The sequence below is a fragment of the Diadema antillarum genome, unplaced genomic scaffold (assembly GCF_040938485.1).
Source record: "Diadema antillarum isolate AM-2024a unplaced genomic scaffold, OU_Dant_1.0 seq00000652_RagTag, whole genome shotgun sequence".
NCBI lineage: Eukaryota > Metazoa > Echinodermata > Echinoidea > Diadematoida > Diadematidae > Diadema > Diadema antillarum.
The window spans coordinates 535439-552243 of NW_027271565.1; the positions used below are offsets into that span (position 1 = coordinate 535439).

The window sequence follows — 16805 nt, forward strand, 5'->3', positions numbered from 1 at the left end:
ATAATAAAAACTTAACCTACCTGCATACTCCGGCTGGTGTTATACATGAGGTTGAAAATGCTGATTAATGAAGAGAGAGAGAACAGAATTTTACTGTGGCGGGTTTACTCTGCCATCTTTCTCTAGAACCTATAGCCGTCAGAGCTGACGGAGTTGCATGGATTGGATAACATTATGAAGAGAAATATTAAGTTTTACTCCTAAGTTTCCTATCAAAAGGGCAGAGTTCATAAGAAAGGTACTGTGAGCTATACGTTCTGGTGATGTTTCTTTGTATTTCCATTTATGCAAGTTAGTCATAAATCAATAAATTCTATCATTTGAATAAAAAGAAAAAAGTTAGTCATAACGGGCACCGAATTTACCGTCAATGGACATCAATGTCATTAGGTTGTTGTTGTGCCTTTGTACGTTATTAGTTGAATGTATAGTGCACTATACTAAAGCAAATTTCACCCCAAAGAGTAGATAAATTAATTCTTGCTGTCGTAGAAGCATCATAGAGAAGATGTCTTTTCTGTCATTTTGAACAAACTTGCGTATAATTATATTCTCCTTCGGCGGTGTTGAAAGCAAAAACCGTTGTACGGGACTTGGTCCAAGAAGCGGTATCGAATAATCCAGTGTTACAGTGTGAAGAGGGGGTTGCAACCTGACTCCTAAGAAGGGGATATACCAGACTTAATCAACATTTCCTCTAGTCCTCCGACTGTAATTGCGGCGAGCTTGCCCATAAGTGTTTCAATAACATTAAGGTCAATTATATGCCAACGCGTAGGAAGGTGCAATGCGAGAATTAATTGATGTCTTCCTTTATTCTGCAGTGGCAGTGCTCTGTGTATTATCTATGGCGTAAAAAGGTCTGTGGTTGACAACCGTTAATTGCAATGAAATGGGTAGTCTGAGTTAGACACCTATCAACAAGCATTGTTCAAAATGTCCTTTGATGATATTTGAGTGAAAGTGTTTCAAAGAGGAATAGAATAATACCAATGTGGATGGGAAGGCCTTTTCTTTTCTCGCAAAAATCAGCGTGTAAAAATCACAAACAATCGCAGTGAGGTACCTTACAACCACCTAAATAGGAAAGGGTTTCTGTTCAAACTTCCGAAACTCTGCAGAATAATCACTTAATTCTGTTCAAAACATTTCGCTCTTTTCTAAAGGTGTACATGACCTATGGGTCTTTGTCATGTTGGAAACAGAAGCGGCTCAGATCATGCTATAATCTATTGATTGCGCTGATTTTCTGTAATTTCAATAGTAATGATTTGACTGCATATTTCTTTAGTTTTAGTGATCGGAACGATAGTTTGAACAGTGTGAGCAGGTGAACATCAAATTAGAATGAAGAGACGAATTATGCCTGTATCAAATTAAGTTTGTGAATGCTTTATACGGTTTGTTTGTTTTTTACAACTGAATTTTATTCACTTTCATGGACATTCAGGTTAAAATAAATGTCTCATTATATGGTACATACATTAAAAAAAATACGACTTGACGGACAGCTACAAACAGTCTAAATGATAAGAATTCGCTTTCACTTAATATTAGATACAGAACCTTTAGTTTGCTTTCCATGCTTGTCCCGCAGATGACGGCCCAAAACGAGGAGCTCCAAGCGTCAAACGACATTCTCACACAAGAAAGAACTTTGTTACACACCAAGCTCACTACGACCGAGCAGGAGAAAACGGAAATAGACGTGCGCGCAAAGCGAGAACGCGAAGTGTACGAGGCGGAAATGGAAAAACTACGCGCACTGCAGATGGAGCGAGACGAACTTGAGAGGATTCTACAGCCGCTGCAAACCCGTATCGACCACCTGGTGGCTGACAGTGAAGCGGTCGTCAGCAAGAAGGAGCAGCTGGAGAACAGCGTGAGGACGTTGAGTGTGATGCTGGACGAGGCCGAGGAGGCTAGGCAGCGGGCAGAGAACGCCCTCAAGGAAAGCGAACTCAATCTCCAGAACGACTCAAGTAGGTTGCGAGAGGAGATGGAGGTGGAGTTGAACTCCAAACTCCAATCGAAAAACCAAAAAATCGACGAGTTAGAAAAGGATGTAAGGACTAAAGCCAAAGAAATTGCCAATTTGAACGAGCGGTTAAAATCTCTTGAGCGAGACCTTGAGGAAAGCAAAAAGGCGTTGGAAGAATATCAGCAGAAGGTGAGTGAAGGAAAACAGCAAAGGGGAAGTCCTGGAGGCAGCCCCAAGGGTAGTCCTACCCGTGACCCGGAAGTACTTCGGGCCAAGCTCGCAGCCAAGGAGCGAGAATGGTCGCAGCAGAGGAAAAGCCTCGACGACGCGGTAGACAGGTTGAACAGCACCTTGAAAGCCAGGGAAACGGCTTGGGAGAACGAGCGCGACGGCCTCAACAAAGATATGCAGAATGTGGTGAAGGAGCACAGGGGCAAACAGAACGCCTGGCTGGAGGAGCGAAGCAGACTGACCAAGGAGATCGGAGAGCTGAAAGATTCCTTGAATCAGAGCGAATCGGAAAGCAAGCGGCAGGTCAACGAACTAAGACAACGGTTGGAAGCAGCCACAGAGTTGGTGGAGACGTACCGAGTTGGGGAGACGAAATTTAAAGAGGAGCGACGGAGACTTCTTCAGCAGGTCAGTGTTTTCTAGGTGTCCTCAGGAAATGATTTCATGTGTTTTTTTAGGGAAAATCGTGGTCATTCTTTCACATTGCGAGTACCAAATGTAAAACGTCATGGTCCATGCAAGACAAGATGAGATCTTGATACAGTTTATGTTGTGAGCAGTATTCTTCTCGTCCATAAAGGACTAGGCTTGTATGTGTAGGATCGGCTGTAATTGTAAAGAATGCGTAAGGCCACAACATGAAATTTATTGTCTCTAACACATTACATATCTTTCATGCCACTAGATCGAAGACAAGGAGACGTCCTTGCAAGCCAAGCAGAAGGAATGTGAACGCGCCCAGACGCAGTTGAGCAATCAACAGAAGCGCCTAGAGCGAGTTCGAGTTGAAATCCTTGACAGGTTCCAACGGGAGGAGAAGGTTTGGAAAGCCGAGATCACCGCCTTCAAATTCAAGCTGGAGGCGGAGACTAAGTACTTTAACGACGAGGTGGGGAGTCTGCAAAAACGACTGCAGAACGAGTCTAGCGATTACGAGTCGCAGAAGGAGCAGCTGAACGAGTCGAAGAAGGAGCTGGATCGGTTGAGGGCACTGTACGACGAGGCGGAGAAAGAGAGGGAGGTGCTGCGGAGCGAGAAGGAACGAGATAATCTCGCGGTGAGTGTTGTATGCATCAAGTCACGGGCTAAAACCAGCTTCCCTTTGAACATCTTGACCTCTGACGTCATGAGATCATGGTTTGCTGTTAAGTGGAGCGGATACACACAACATGCATGAGCTGTGAAACACATGAGTAAGACAAAGCAGGTAGAAAGGGAAATGAATACAGTGATCACCATGTGATCTATAATACAGGCAATCAGAAACAGTTGTCGCATGCGAATGGCATTTTGTTTGAGATATTAATACATTCTAATTGTGGGTTGGCAATTCTGTTTCTATGTTTAGTAGTCTGAAGTTTCTATCATGATTGATTTAAAGAACGCATCACGCAATTTCTGGAGCTGCAACAACTGTGCAACAAGATTGCTCGAAGAAATGAATTGTCCCTAAAATAGGCTGCACACGCCTATAAATATTAGTTTGTGCTTGTTGAAAGCAAGAGAACCTAAAGGAGGCTTGCCTTGTTACTGTCTCCCACTCTAAGAATAACTTATTCTCTGAGTAATGTCAGTACAGCTGGAGCTTGTAAGGAATCCCCGGCCTATGTATCATCACAATCCCTGTGATGACACGGGTAAACATTGGATCGAAGACGTGATATTGCTATCAAACGAGAGATTCCCCGAGATAAAGACCCTGGGAGTGCAGCTCCAATTTTGTCTTAAATGATGTAACTTTACAGGAATGCCCTTGCCATTTTTTTCCAGGAGATGTTGGCGTAAACCTGCAAATACATGTTGCAAAGTAGTTTACACCTGCATCGTTCTTTTTATATCAGATATGAGAATGTGTTCCTGATAGATTTATTCACGCTATGTAGATGAGATTTGTGATTTCATTGCTCAAATCGAAGTCGACATTGTTCCTATTTTGACATCAGTCTGATTTCCCGTTTCCTCATTTTTATTGCATGTTGTTACTGTCTGACCTATCCTGTCTATTCCTTACCCTCCCCCATCCCTCCCCCTACAAGCAGGCCAAGCGGGCTCGCCAGGTGATGGAGAACTCGCAGCTCGAAAAGGAGAAACTCTCCTCGAATCTGAGCGCAGAGAAGCAGCGGCGAGAAACGCTGCAGAAGAACTACGCCAGCGAAAAGGCCGCCTGGGACGCTTCGCGCAACGAGATGTTCTGCAAGATAGCTCGGGTAAGCCATCCGTGAGACTAACTCGTTTGCACCCATCACCGAGTATCTAACTGGTACATGTGTCATTGTATGAACTTGTAGATACAAGACCAGGCGTCAATGATTGTAAATCCATGTGCTCTTTGAATAGAGTCCGCCCTATCGTGTATGGTTAAAACAGTTGGCCATCTTCAAGAAAATACCCTGAATTGTCAAAATCTTGAGTCCATGTCAATGTTTCATGGCTCAGAATAGAAATTTGGTAGTGTGCCAATGCCGCTCTGAATTTGAAGACACCATTGATGCCACCTACCACCTGTTCGCATGGTGCTTCCTTTAAGTCATCAGATAATGACGACATACTGGGGTCCACCAAGGGATTGTAGAATGTTGTCATAGTGTTCCTCCCAAAGTCAACATTCAATGTGTTCTAGATGGTTCCATGCAATTTGTTCAGCCTTTCAACGAAGAGAGAATGTTTTCGGCCACTAAAAGAGCGGAGTAACGAGAATTATATGTGTGCTTGTTGTTGTTTTTTCTGTAGCCATGGTTATTGATGACTGAACATTAAAGCTCACTTGAAAGTGTTAGTCTTGAAAATGAATGCATTAATATTCAACAGGCTGACCAAGCAGATTTTGGTGATTTAAAGTGCAGAAAATCTAGAAGGTTAAAGGTACACTGACCCGGCATTCGAGAGGATACTGTTGGAAGGCATAATGATCGCCACCATTTTCATTACAAAGTGAAGAATGCAAATTTTAAGCTAGTTATTTGTCAGTCAATGTCAATCAGTGTGCCATACCTCCCAATAGCGAGTCTTGTCATCATTTCTTCCTTTAATACTCCTTTTGATTTGTGCTCAAGTTGGAGCAGATGACGAAGCTCAAAAAGGTCAAGCTTGAAGATTTGCAGACTCGGCTTCAGGCGTCGTGGGACCAGGAGCGCACCGAGTACAAGCGGCAGATGACGGAGGCAAACTACAGGATCATGGAGCTACAGAAGGAGTTAGAACAGCGGGACAGCCAGCGGAGCAGAGAGGGATCGTCTGCTCAGGAGATCATGCAGAAAAAGCTGCTGGATGACGAGAGACGCAAGTCCACGGACAGGATACACGAGGTAGCCAAGTGTAAAAGACCTAAACCCGGTGTATCACCCACCGGTGCAGGAAGGGAATGGAATGCAATCACTATCAGTAGATCGTACATCGGCTAAAACTGTCCTCCTTCTCATACTTCACTGAATTAAATATGATTCATTTGGGTGCAAAGGATTTCTTATATTTGGGCATCGTATTGTAATAACGTACATATCATAATATCTCGTTTTTGCTTGCCCGTTCCTCTGCTAGTTTCATTCCTGGGCCATCATTGACCGTACCTTTTAAAACTTGACCAAGGTATTAGAACTCATGCCGAAAGGAATACAAAATTAATGAAAAAAAAACTCTGATTGGCTTACTAAGTTTTTGCTTAGATCCTCAATGGAAATTGTGTCAGGATGCAACAGCATACTAATGGAAGGACAGAAGACTAGTGATTGCAAATACTTTACACTTGCATGACTATATCCAGATCTGTGCCAAATATTTCTTCAGAAAAAGACTGATCATCGAAGAGTACGATCTGATAAAGTGACCAGTCATTTTTTGGTCCAAGTAGAATCGACTGGAGAGAAATAAATTAACAAAGAAAAAGAAGTCGGTTTGTGAAACGTAAAGTTCTTTCACAGTTGGTTACATCATAGCTGATTACTCCTTGAACTCGTCTGTGTATCATTTTTTCTTTCCCACCATAGCTGGGCGTTGAGTTACAAAAATCTAAAGACGGGCAGAAGCGGATTGGTCAGCTAGAGGCCAGATATCAACGTGACCGTGAGCTGTGGAGGAAAGAACGCAGCGATTTACAGAAACGACTGCAAGATAGCCTAGCGTCCCGCCGCCTGGAGCATAACAAGATCGATAGCCTTATTCAAGAGGTAAAACAGTTTAAATGATATGTCATATTAAACACCTTCAATATAAACACCTTCAATTTCCTCAAGTTTAGTAAGAGATAGAAAGACTCCCCCCCCCCCCCAGAGCAAATAAGGCAAGACAAAAAATATGTGAGTATTGAGGTCAGCCTATAAAAACCATCTCCTAAAATATCTATTTTTTGTGGATTGTAATCAATAGAGTAGGAATCACATAAATGTATAATATTTATCACGACTTTGAAAATGAATGTTTTTCCGTCTTTTATGATTATTGATAACTAGAACAACTGACATTTCATGTTGATTAAACCCACCTTCCCCTTCATTCAGAGATGATCATAGTAGTCTGTTTAATGAGGACAAAACCAAAATTAAGCCTTTTCCGTCTGTTATGGAATATCATCTCTAATGAATTGCTTTGGCCATGAGGACTACCACACATTAGTTGTCGGATTGTAATTGCAATGAAATCCAGCTACTGTCGTCACTAACGCTACATTAATACCTTTGTGTGTCTTGTCTCCCCTAGCTCCAACAGCTGAAGGGAGCTGTGGAGGCCACAGATCGGCTGACGAGGGGCGAAACACGTGACCTGAATGGTGGGCGCCACGAGCAAATCATCGTAAGTGTGCAGACAGTACGTATTCATCGCTCCCTTACTAACATTCTACTACCGTGTGGCCGCGCTCCCCACGCGCACGCTGCCGCGCACTCTGCGACTCAGGCGCTCGCCAAACGGGGGCGCTGTTCAGCCAAGCTGTAAACAAGAGTTGCACAGTGCTGGGTGGTTGTGTTCATATTCCTGTTGTAATCGTCTTAATGTTTACTTGTAATATAACCTCGTCTGTGTCGCACGTATATTTGCCTACCATCTGATCAGTTTTATCACAACCTCTCTCGCCTCAATGTCGAAACTTGGCTTTCATGCTAAACATTTGCAAGAAGCAAGAGAGAACAAAAAAATAATTCACAAAATACCTTTTTTGATAAGGAACTATTTATTCGTAGCCAGGAAGACACTTTTGCCATTTCGATAATGATTATTTGGCAAACCTTTCTATCAATACAAGCTATTTATTTATCACAAATCTATCTATCTACATATATATATATTGCTGCTATGAATATGCCAAACATTCTATGGGAATATAATCATTCACATTTGATTTCATTTGGTGCCATGGTCTTTTGAACTTGCTTCGTTTATAGTGCATGTTGGAAAAATTAAAACAAAAGCTATGTGTAATCAAATTATAATCATTTCAGTGAAAGTTATATCAGAGCAAATCATGAAATCACATATGAACCTGTGTTGATCACAATTTTCAAATCTGTAACTTCCTGTATCTTTCTCTAGTCTTCTGTTACATTTTGTAGTCTTCCATAACCTTCTGTAGCCTTTGGTAATCTTCTGTAACCAGGCTTCTCTAGCGATCTCTGGACTTCTACAATCTTGTGCAACCTATCTAGTCTTCTGTAACCTCCTGTAGCCCTCTATATATACACTTAAGTAAATTTCTGGAACCTTCTGCAGCCTTCTATAGCTTTCTGTAAGCTTCTGTATCTTTCTGTAGTCTTCTTTAGTCTCTTGTAACCTTCCATAGTCTTCCTTTATGGTCTTTTGTGTAATCTTCCGTAGTAGTGCCATAATGTGTGTCACCATGTCTACCAACCATTTGCCTGCTTGCTTGTAAGTGTTTAGTATTACTCTTAGTTTACTCCCCAAATCCTTGGTTTGATGACACCTTATTTGGTCAAAATGGAATAGACTTATAGAAACACTTAGGAGTAAAAGAAAATTGCTACAATTGTTTTCTATTAATATTAGTCTCACAAAAGAGATACAATGTGGTATCTCATGAATCAGATTTGATAAGGAAAAAGCGGGGAAATGGTTCAATTATAATAATCAAATCAAGACAATCAAATGGTAGTTGCTGTGTTCTTTGCAGTAAAAAAAAATAACGATAATAATGTCACAACCCTTTCCCATGGAATGTAATTATGATCTCTGATTTTAAGGCAAAATCATCTTACTGAATTTGATTTCGTTGTGATACCTTCATTGGATGTGATAGAGAATCCCTTATTGTGTGTAGGCCTACTTTTCCATCTAAAGCACTTCGCCAATATTTTCCGAACTCATGCATTTCAAATTAGAAAAGAATTTATCGGATCCATGAACCTGTAGACATATCTTTATTAACACTTTGGTGAACCTAATAAATTGACCATCCTATTTTGTCATACCTTGCTTTTTAATTGTACATTTCCACTATAACTTGGCAATGTTGGCAGTGGTGTTTTTCATTGTGTCTTTTTCCATATTTTTTTTTCGTTATTAAAAAAACAAACAAACAAACAAATAAACAAACCTTGGTTTGTCATTTTCCTCTGCAGCTATCATAATGAGTGCTTCATTGGTGGAAGAAAAATCTGTTCATTGCGTCATTCCATTCATTACGCTTTCATCAAAACAATACAGCAAAAGACAATCACAACAACAACGGAGACCAAGCCCGTGAAGCCTGGACCCGATGAGTCTAGTAGCGCCGCCTACCGGCAGCTCCGAAAACAGGTTTCGGAACCGGCAAACGTGTGCTCCACAGCTGACAAGTCGACGGCCAATGTGAACGCACAGCCGACGATACACAGACACTCCACGACGGACCAACCCGCTGTGTTCACACTGGACGAGGTTGCTAAAGCGTTTCACATCTCTCTTTATCTATCTCTCTTTACCCTATCCTCTTGCTGCTCTGAAGCTGTCTACTTGACTCTAGATATCCACCATACATCAAATTTGTTTTATTCTTATCTACTACCTCAGAAAACAAAGCAATTAAATCATTCCACTTCAAATATTGGCTCAGTCCATACCGTGTGCGTTTCATAAACTAATATCTGCATGCTATGTTGCAGTAAAATTGAAGCATCATTCTTGCCGAGATTCTTCTGTAAATACTCAGTCACAAGACTCCATGCTTTGGTGAAAAACGGCCATTGTGCTCAATACATTGACCACGCAATATTATATGTATCAAGTATCCGCCTTTTGTTCAGATGCTTTTATCTTTTCTTCAAGCTAAAATACGGCATTCTCACAGTTTTTAATCAAATTTACTAGCTTTGAATTTGATGTATGATGCGCACCCTTCAGCTTCATGACAACTCCCGTGTATTGAACTTTTGCACTATGCTTATTGTGTGATTTTCCCAGGCATTTTCTGCTAAAAGGAAGTGCTGATTGTTTTCTGCCCACAGTCACACACTTTAATACTTTGCACATCTGTGTGAAAAAAATAAACAATACAGTTTTCCCCTTCACCTTTGACGTTGTTTCAAGCACCCATACTCTCCTTGTCTAAAATCTCTCTGTGCGTGGTATTTTAACATTGTGAAACTGTCTTGAAATAAAAAAAAAACAAATACTGAAAGTTGTTGACAAAAAAGGATTGACACATTTCGTCCTAGCAACGGTCAAAATTTAGGATTGAATACAATTAACCTAACAACCAGAGGGAATGTGTTGAAAATATGTTAAACTTTCATGTAACATTAATGTAATTTTTCGGATGGACACCCACATTTCTCCCTTTCAGGGAATATGTTTTTCCATTTGTTTTCAACTTGAATTCGTCGTTATAAAATGTTTTTACACTCACTGTATCCTGTTTGCATTATTCAGTAACCTTTGTGATAATTAGTGGTTCCCCACCAATTGAGGAATGCATACCCACAAGGTCTAAATCTAACCAGTGTTCTTTTTTTATTAGTCCTCGTCACCTCTTCATCCCTAACTTACATTTTTATTTTCAGACAATTTTTGTTCTTGGTTTACATTTTGTAGCGGTCCCCCTTTCATGTAACATGTAACCCTTCATGTCATATTATGGGCGCCTTGAGTTTCGTGATACATTCACTTTCACTGCTCAGTGGAGGGGGGGGGGTGGATGGTGGTGCATATGTTCTTTGTGTCGATTTCTCCTTTTTAGTGCAACCAATCATTTTAAAGAAACCATTGCAGATTGTTATATTTTCAAAGCCATTTCATGCATTTGTTTTCGACTTTGTGTCATTAAATATTGTTGCATAAAATTCATTCATCATGTCTAGATAAACCACTTCATACACATTGTGAAATATTATTATACAATAATCATGACATGTAAATCCTGCATTCATTAGGGCATACTGTGAAATAGTAGATGAAGTATTCATAGTGGCAGTCATTTTATACCTTCTTCATTGGTCATTGTTAGTATCTGCACGATTGGTGTTGGGCTAATAATGTTACACAGTGCCTTGGCAGATGCTCTCTTCTCAAATCTTGTTCTCACCACCTACAGTATCTTTTCCTTTGCATACATTTGACTTCATTTCTTTCTCGCTGTTTTTTTTTTCCTAAACTGGACTCGCTAAGAATGTCAAGTTCTTACTTCTTTCATCTTTATTTATTGCAGACATCTCCTCGTCTTGCTTTTATTTTTCTTCTGCTTTATCGTCTCATTTAGATTTCTCCTTAATTTTTCTGTGCCTTTAAATGAAGTCATTGTCTTATCGCATCTTCATCTTTTTATCTGCCTTTTTCCATGCCCCCCCCCCCCCATCTATTCGAAATCCAATACAAATTTTATGGTGTTAGTGTAGGTTTCGTTCACTTGTAGTTCTTAAGTCTCGTAAATCTCCTTATTTAAAATGAAAGCATCGAGCCTGTGATAGTGTAGGTGGACAATATTCGCGCTATCGAGTAGAAGACGTTTATATAGCTTTCATTTACGTGTTATGTTCATGAGTTGTAATTGCAGAGTAATATTTACATAATATTTTGCAATTAATTGACATGTCGTTTGGGGATAAGCTGGTTAAAGTTTGTATGAAAAGAAAGTTCTGAAAAGATAGAAAGAAAAGAAAAAACAACAACAACCCTTGGTGTAATTGTAGCCTTTGTCCTAGACGTTTGTAGTATTGTTCCTCTTCTATGTCTATAGTGTGAGTAGTGGGTTTTCACTCCGTAATAAAAACCGCATGCCAGTTGAGTACTAACATTGCATTGTCTCCTTCACCCCTTCTTCTCCCTACACTGCATCGTTATGGTTGTCACGTGACCAGAATGCCAGTTCATCTGCACGTACTGGAAATGACGACAGGTAGGACACGAGTATGCGCACGATGGTTTCCTGTAGTCCCATATGTTATGTTCAGTGTTGGTGTATGGTCCGTCCCTTTGTTTTTGTTCTCAGTTCCCTAACGGGACTTGTGTCTTAATTTTGTTTACTGTTCACTGTCAATGTATGTTTTCTTCTGTTCCAATGATTTTTTTCGTCCGAACCTATAGGCTCTCAGGCAGCTTGCCCTGGTCAAAGATGATTTGACCAGCTATCAAGAGAGAATTGAAACTCAATACGCCTTAAAACTGAAAAGGTAATTCGGTGCCACTGATGAACCTCCGCATGCTATGGTGCAGATCACATTGTCTTCCCAACTCTACCATCTCGACTTAACACCACCGACTTTCCACTTCGAGCGTAGCGTAGTTCAGTTAGAGCTATTCACTGAGCTAGAAATAGGGAAAGAGATTGATTAGCGAGATAGATTTTAGATACACGAAATAGAAATTTGGGAGACCTGCTTCCACACAGCTGACACGAATGCAAGCTCTTCTGTTACGTAGTGGGCGGGTGAAAATTCAGATGCATTGAATAATATTCAAAGGACAAAAACTATTTGCTTCAAATTTGCATTGAATATAATGAGAGGTTACGTCTACGTCTTTCATGGCTCGTGCGTTCGGTTATGAGCATCGGCCCTATACTAACAGAGTATATTAATCAATTCTTTAAAAGCAATTAATAATTAAATCAAATCAAGAGACGAGACGTTTCCTAGTTGCTACAGGACAGCTTTCTGCCTGTCACTAATCAATGTCTGTTTGTTCTTTTCAACATGTACTTATTAAAGTGAAAAAGAAAATGTTATTTCCTTTAAACACATTTGATTTTATCAAACTAATCAAGAACTTTAAAAAAAAAGTATTATCATAAAAATGCATTTCACAGCTACAAATGATGTCAAAATTTGCGTTTTTCCACAAAATACCCCAGAAGAATTAGCATATGGTACTGAACAGACATTAAAGAGGTGTTTCACAATAATGCAAATACCTTAGTAAAGAAAAGATATAAATGCCTAGATATTTCTGCACTGTTTTCCTCAGATACATCTAGAAAAATTAGATTAGACAATTTAGAGATTCTTAATTTTTTGTAAACACGTTTTTGGGGAAAATTATGGTATTGTTTGTTGCAGAATACTAGCCAGCAAATCACTAAAGGTTGGTAGAAGCCTGAATCTCCTATTGTATGGTATTTTTTGCTATATGTTACGTTTGGCACATATCTGAAATTTATCGAAAGCACATTTTGTAAGTTAGGATTGTCAATCTATCCTCTTCAAAACCATGGATGATATGACAAAACTTTAGAGATAATTATGATATCTTTAGATAGGTTCTTGAAATGCTAAAAAAATACTGTCAGACATTCATATTTGTCCACTTATGTCCGTCAAGATACAAAACTTGCTATCTTTTAAGTAGAGTTCCCGCCGGAGTCGTCTAGACGAAGTCAATGCCTTTTTCGGTATCATGTCGTGAAACAGCGGAAGAGGGGAACAAAAAATCATCAACCTTATGCACCAGAAACGTTATGGTAGAATCCTCGGATTTCGTTCTCTTGTGTTAGCGTACGGCCCACTTGCCAATCTCAGTAATACTAACAAACACATGCACTGTGACGCAATGCTGATATTCACCCTGGTAGCTGCTTAACCCATGACTTACAAGATTCTGAGTATACCCCATAAACTTTCTGCAGGGCTTACCTGTCTTCCGGAGGTTATGGGTTAAGCAGTTTTTAGTCTTCAATGTAGAATACATGTAGAGCTTCATTGCAAAACAAATTAAGAGCCATTTTGAAACATTTTACAGTTTAAAACATTTTAAAGTCCATCATCAAACAGTCAAACAAAGCAAAATAAAATCTTCCCAAGTGATACCCCACTGTTTGCCTAACAAGGAACATTCTGGAAGTTATGATTAAAAAAATCGGTATCCAATATTTTGTTATTATTGTATTTCTTTCTTAGCTGGCTGAATCTCAAATATTTCAACATGACGTGAATGAAGTTAGCTCGTTTTGAGATCAAATTCTTCGCATTTTCTAATACACAAAAATGACACTACACTTTTATTGTTGTGTGATTCTTTGATGTTGTATGCCCACTACTTTAGATTTTAAGTACTGTAAATTGTCTAATTTTAAACAATGGTTTTTATATATATTTTAACCAGCCCTGTGAATTTGGACATTGAAAAAAAAAAAATCCTGGCATTGTTCTGGGTTCATGGTATTAATACGACATGATTCCTACAAAAGTCGAAGTATTTCTATTGTAATTTCTAATCAGTAAAGATAATTTCTGAAACCTGAACAGACATTAAACAAACAAATTTTTCCCGCCTCACAAAAGCACTCTAAGCATTCACAGCAAAAGATGCTTTTCTGAAAGTATTCCCAAATTTTCTCAAAGCAGTATAAAGTCACTGCCTGTCGTATGCTATGGGACGTCGACTCTTTGTGATGCAGATATTAGGTGTCGTGCCGGTACCTGATTTGTAATAAATGGATGATAGTTTGTAAAAGCAGTTTACCATAAAGCGTGATGTTAATGTAGCGATAATTTTATGTAAAATTACTTCCGCACACGCTCTTTCTTTTTATAGCAACTGTTTTTTGTGTCATTTGGTGTTTTTTCTTTGTTTTTGTTGTTTTTTGTTGTTGTTTTTTTACAATTACTCCAAGTACCCCGGAATTTTTTTTTTAAAAGTATATATATATATATATATATATATATATACATACATATAATGACTTTCAATGCCTCGTCCGGAGGAGTTCATAATTATCCATTATGACATTTGTGTGAGAAATAGTACATGTTATTTTTATCGTGTATATGTAAAGCGCAACAACACCATAGTCAAGTACAATTTAATACCATTGTAATTGCTATTTCATTCATAAACGAAAGGTCACAAACTGACTGAATTATTGTAATATCGTTTGCCTCGTCCAGATCCAAGTCCCAATCGGACGTGAATCGACGTGACCTCAGCGGACCACCCAAACCCCCTGCGAAGCCGCCACGTCAGTTCAGTCACGGGCAAAAAGAGGAAACCTCAACCAGTACTGCGCAGAAGTACACTGCGCACCCAACAGTGACGTCAGCTGATATGACACAGGGCGAATACCTTCAGAGCAGACGGTCCCAGTCGAGGAGCGCGGAGGTGCTGACGTCATCCCCCACGAAAAGTCCCCGAAGTCCCGTGCGAGTCATCTCGGCTGCCGAAGGGGGCGGCCTTGCGATAGCCACTGTCAAACCCACGCGAAGCTCCACCACGGTTAAGACTGTCGTAACTACTGAAACCAAAGATCCACGAAATCAGACTCCTAATACCAGTAAAATCAAAGAAACAGAACACACCAAATTTCAGGAAACCCACTTTGGTCGTGTTCCGAACGCATCTTCCGACAAGAAAACCACTGTCACTGAGATCGTGCAAGAATCCAAAACCACGGTCCAGGAATCGAAAAGTCCCATTGTGTCTTCCACTCCTGATGTGGCCAAGGTATCCAATGGCAACGGAAAAAAGCCTCAGGTGAACATTACGCGATCAACCAGTGATCGACGACACGATGCCGACAAGCCGACGATCGTCGTTAAACAGGGGCGATTCGACGTCTTGGGCCTACTGCGCGAGACCGATCGAAAATCAACCCGGCCACGAAGCGAGAGCCCCTCACGAGTCGATCTACAAATACGCCTTGCAGAGCTAGATAAGAATAGAGTCAAGTCCACAAAAATGATGTTTGAGAGCAGCCCACCAGCAATGAGCGGATCTGCCCCCGCGCTGCAGCGACGATCAGCGAGCACGGACTCGCCGTGTGTGTCAGACACGGACAGCGAAAGGCACACGGACAGTGAGGTGGTTGTTCGAAGTCCCTCTAATCGCGAGCTTTCCCCGTCGGTATCAGACAGCAAGTTGCTACCCGGAGAGTCCAAGGCTTCAGGGAGGGCTTCGCCACGTGAGGAACGAGCACGCGAATCGAGGAGTTCCGAGCGTCCTAAGTCTATGTGTGCTAATGTAGATCGGCGAACAAAGCCCAGTAGCGAAATAGACGCAATAGTACGACAGTCGCCTTATCCAACACCACCACCTGGGTTCCTCTTACCGAAACACATCAATGGCACGACGACAAAACCATCGGTAGCAACCAGTCCGACAGTAGCAGCCGCTAAGGCCATGATGCCTCCTGAAGCCCCAAAGGGAAGGGCCTTCAACGTGCCGATCCCTCCTAGCGAGCTGTCGTCTTTCAGTGAAGGCCCGTTGACCCATCTCCCGGGCCAGCTGCCGAGGACGAAGAGTCAGCTTCAGTCTAAGCAAGGTCCTCCTGCTGCCCTCCCTGTTTCTGCCAAGACGCCACCAGAATCTCCCAAGCACATTGGTGATCGAGGCAAGAAGGTTTCCCCTCGATCAGCCCGGGCACAGTTCTTTTCTGAGACACCATCACCGACGTCTAGCAAGCCTCTTCAGTCCCAGGTAGGCAACGAGCGGCGAACCACAAACAATAATAACTCTGCATCACAGCCGAAGGGTGCTACTGCCTCTACCAGTGGCACGTCTGGGACAAAATCATCCTCATCAAGAACCACTTCGTCCTCTTCGAAAGGCTCTAAAAGTAGTGCTGCAAGCAAATCTGGTAGTGGAAACGGGTCGAGGAGCAGTGGGGCCACCGTCGGTTCCAGTTCCAAATCAACCCACCTACCACCCACCAAATCTTCCCCATGGAGCACTAACCCCGCTGTTCCTATACCACAGCAGCAACCTGCAGGCACAGCTCCGTCCTCCAAAGGAAAGAAGGTCAGGTCAGCATTCAAATCCACCAAGAAATGAGAGGTCCTTTTCTCCCTTGCCGGTAGGATGACTCCATGGGGTTCAATCAGTCACCAAGTGATTGAGGGTTGAACTTTGAAGGTAGTTATTCTGCTCTGCTCTAGGTCATTTAGAATTCCGAAATATGTCCCAGATATTCGTCTACTATGCTGATGTAAATGATGTCAGTGTTACGTAGACAAGCTGACACTCGTCACCCAGAAGATCACAGACAGTCAAAGAAAATGATAATCACGCATATGTTTATAATTTTGAAGAGGAAAAGTGATCGAGGTCATCAAAAGGGATTGAGGGCGCTATGGCAAGTTCATTTGCTGACATTGCCAAGGCCGATTTTTACATGTCCGTTATCACGGGTTTGTGTTTCACCTTCTGATAATGAAGCATCGCGCTCGCGTGGCTTTGAGCATATTTT

At 41.2% G+C, this 16805-nt stretch overlaps 1 protein-coding gene across 1 annotated transcript in view; it reads left to right on the forward strand.

Moving 5' to 3' along the window:
- The window catches only part of LOC139736551 (uncharacterized), a 63865-nt gene extending 47352 nt beyond the window's left edge, over nt 1-16513 (forward strand). The window contains exons 8-16 of the mRNA XM_071647301.1: nt 1598-2620; nt 2898-3269; nt 4252-4419; nt 5266-5517; nt 6196-6375; nt 6905-6997; nt 8861-9073; nt 11488-11525; nt 14512-16513. Of these exons, the coding sequence (XP_071503402.1) occupies nt 1598-2620; nt 2898-3269; nt 4252-4419; nt 5266-5517; nt 6196-6375; nt 6905-6997; nt 8861-9073; nt 11488-11525; nt 14512-16390 (4218 nt within the window). The 3' untranslated portion in view covers nt 16391-16513. The remainder of the gene's footprint in view (nt 1-1597; nt 2621-2897; nt 3270-4251; nt 4420-5265; nt 5518-6195; nt 6376-6904; nt 6998-8860; nt 9074-11487; nt 11526-14511) is intronic.
- The last annotated feature ends 292 nt before the right edge of the window (nt 16514-16805 follow it).